Source organism: Morone saxatilis, unplaced genomic scaffold, assembly GCF_004916995.1.
Source record: "Morone saxatilis isolate NCDOM2014 unplaced genomic scaffold, NCSU_SB_2.0 Contig14, whole genome shotgun sequence".
Lineage (NCBI taxonomy): Eukaryota > Metazoa > Chordata > Actinopteri > Moronidae > Morone > Morone saxatilis.
Genome location: NW_023339696.1, coordinates 11,106,758 through 11,108,861, shown reverse-complemented (window position 1 = coordinate 11,108,861; position 2,104 = coordinate 11,106,758). Strand labels below are relative to the sequence as shown.

The 2,104-nt window shown below is 49.2% G+C and overlaps 1 protein-coding gene across 1 annotated transcript in view; it reads left to right on the top strand.

The window, feature by feature from the left end:
* The first annotated feature begins 6 nt into the window (after positions 1 to 6).
* Positions 7 to 2,104, top strand: part of cbx4 (chromobox homolog 4 (Pc class homolog, Drosophila)) — a 7,942-nt gene continuing 5,844 nt past the window's right edge. The window contains exons 1-3 of the mRNA XM_035654748.1: positions 7 to 224; positions 340 to 383; positions 1,055 to 1,120. Coding sequence (XP_035510641.1) covers positions 156 to 224; positions 340 to 383; positions 1,055 to 1,120 — 179 coding nt within the window. The 5' untranslated portion in view covers positions 7 to 155. The remainder of the gene's footprint in view (positions 225 to 339; positions 384 to 1,054; positions 1,121 to 2,104) is intronic.

Here is a 2,104-nt window from a genome sequence, read left to right as displayed (position 1 = left end):
AGAGAGAGAGAGAGAGAGGGAATACAGTTGGATTTGGATACAACTGGAAAAGTACCAAGCGCGCACAGCACGCACCGAGCGGAAGGCACATCGACGGTGCGTAGCCAGCATTTCACCTACTCCCCCCCGTCCCCTGCGATAGGATTCAGGCGAGAATGGAGCTCCCTGCCGCCGGAGAGCACGTCTTTGCGGTGGAGGGCATCGAAAAGAAGCGCATCCGCAAGGTAACAGACAGGGGGCACGTTTGCAAAAAGGCGCTCCCGACGTGGAGATATTGGGGGTTCAGACTCGAGCCTCACTAATTATAATTTTTTTCCCTCTCCTTCTCCACCATCACAGGGCAAGATAGAGTACCTGGTCAAGTGGCGAGGCTGGTCTCCCAAGTAAGTCTCGATGCAACATTTCTAACGATGTGCCAGTGCAATGGCAAAAAAATGCGACATTCTGCACGAAAATCTATGCTGTTAGTTAAATAAATGCCATCCATCAAGGGCGTGCGCGCACAGTTTGCATGAGTGTGTGTGTGTGTGTGTGTGTGTAAACTGGGGAGAGCGCGGTCGGTATGTGTTTCAGTGTATCCGCGGATGCCTTCACTAATTTATGCGAGGGAAGGGGGTAGGCACAGCCATGTAATCCCGTTTTAATTATTTCTGCTCTGCCAGCGAATTTACGAGACAGTGGTGCTAAAATGGCCGACTGTATGTTGGTGCTGAAGGATCCTTTAGGGCAAATACAGACTATTTTTGACATTTTGTTTTTGCTCTGCATTTGCATGTCCTCATGGTTGATTTGCTGTTGCTGTTGCGGGAATGTGGCTTATAGTTATTTATGATCTTGCAAATTAATCTTAAGGGTGGAGGGGGAAAAAAACAAAAGCTACAATAACAAATCTTCTGACATGCAGCCTTACCTGTCCCCTCCACTCTGACTGCACAGTTATGGTGGGGATGTGGGAATGTGTGTGTGACAGGACAGAGGGGGGGCTGTGTGTCAGTTAGAAAAAGGAAGTTTGCACGTGATGGCTGTCTGACAGTTGTTTGCTCCTCTCCTGCAGATACAACACATGGGAGCCAGAGGAAAACATCCTTGACCCGCGTCTCCTGGTCGCATTTCAACACAGGTGAGCTGAGATGTGGACTTCGGACGAGGCCGCGCAGCCTTCAGTTCAGCCATGACCATATATGGGCATGGGAGGAGGGGCGCTCTAGTAACTCTATCACTGATCCACCCCGCCCCCCTCCTCTCCCCGCGGGACTGTCTCCTGGGGGAAAGGCTGGGGATGTGGTAGTGAGAATTCCTAAATCATGCTAATGGAAAGATCCGACACGCGGAAATATGCATGGATGTATGTTATAGGACCTAAATTGCCGCAAATTGCCATCTTATTAAGTGATTTTGCGTCAGGAATCAACCCATCACCGTGACCCAGTTTCACAAAGAAAACCTGAATAGTTGCCAGAAGCAAGCATGCACGGTGGACCAATGAAAATGGAAGAACACTGCTCTCCATGTGCATCAAGCTACAATTATTTGCTTATAGTGTTTTTTTTGAGCAGTTAATTCGCTTGGCAACTGTAAAGCAGTAGCAGGATGGACAGGTGCTGAATTGTGGTGGTTTCATGTGAGGAGGCCAAGCTGCTGCCTGATGGGATTCTCATCACCAGCAGTATCGGGTTGAGCTGGGCTTTTCTTCTTTAGGCTGATTTCATAATGTGTTTTCCACCATAGGATGTTGTGGAAGCATAATATCCCACCTTGGATGCATAAATTGTCAACCTGCTTTCAATCTTGGGTCAAGAGTAGGCTTAATAGAGGCCTGTAAATGTCAATCTCAGAGGTGGAGATGCTAATGAATACAAATGCTGCTGTCATTTTAGCCCTGTGGCGCGTGCACACATCTTCTCAGGGTTGCTGGACCCATGAGGCCTGTGAGATAGACTCTCTCTTTGGGCCAGCAGGCCGCTCTTGGGACTGGGTAAAGACATGATGGCTGGGGAAAGGAATTCGCATTTCTCAAAAGGCTAATTGACACGCAGTGCTCTCCAGCGTTTCCAGTGTACCGCTCTCATATTCCCCCACAGCCTGCCTGCCTGCCTGCCTCCCT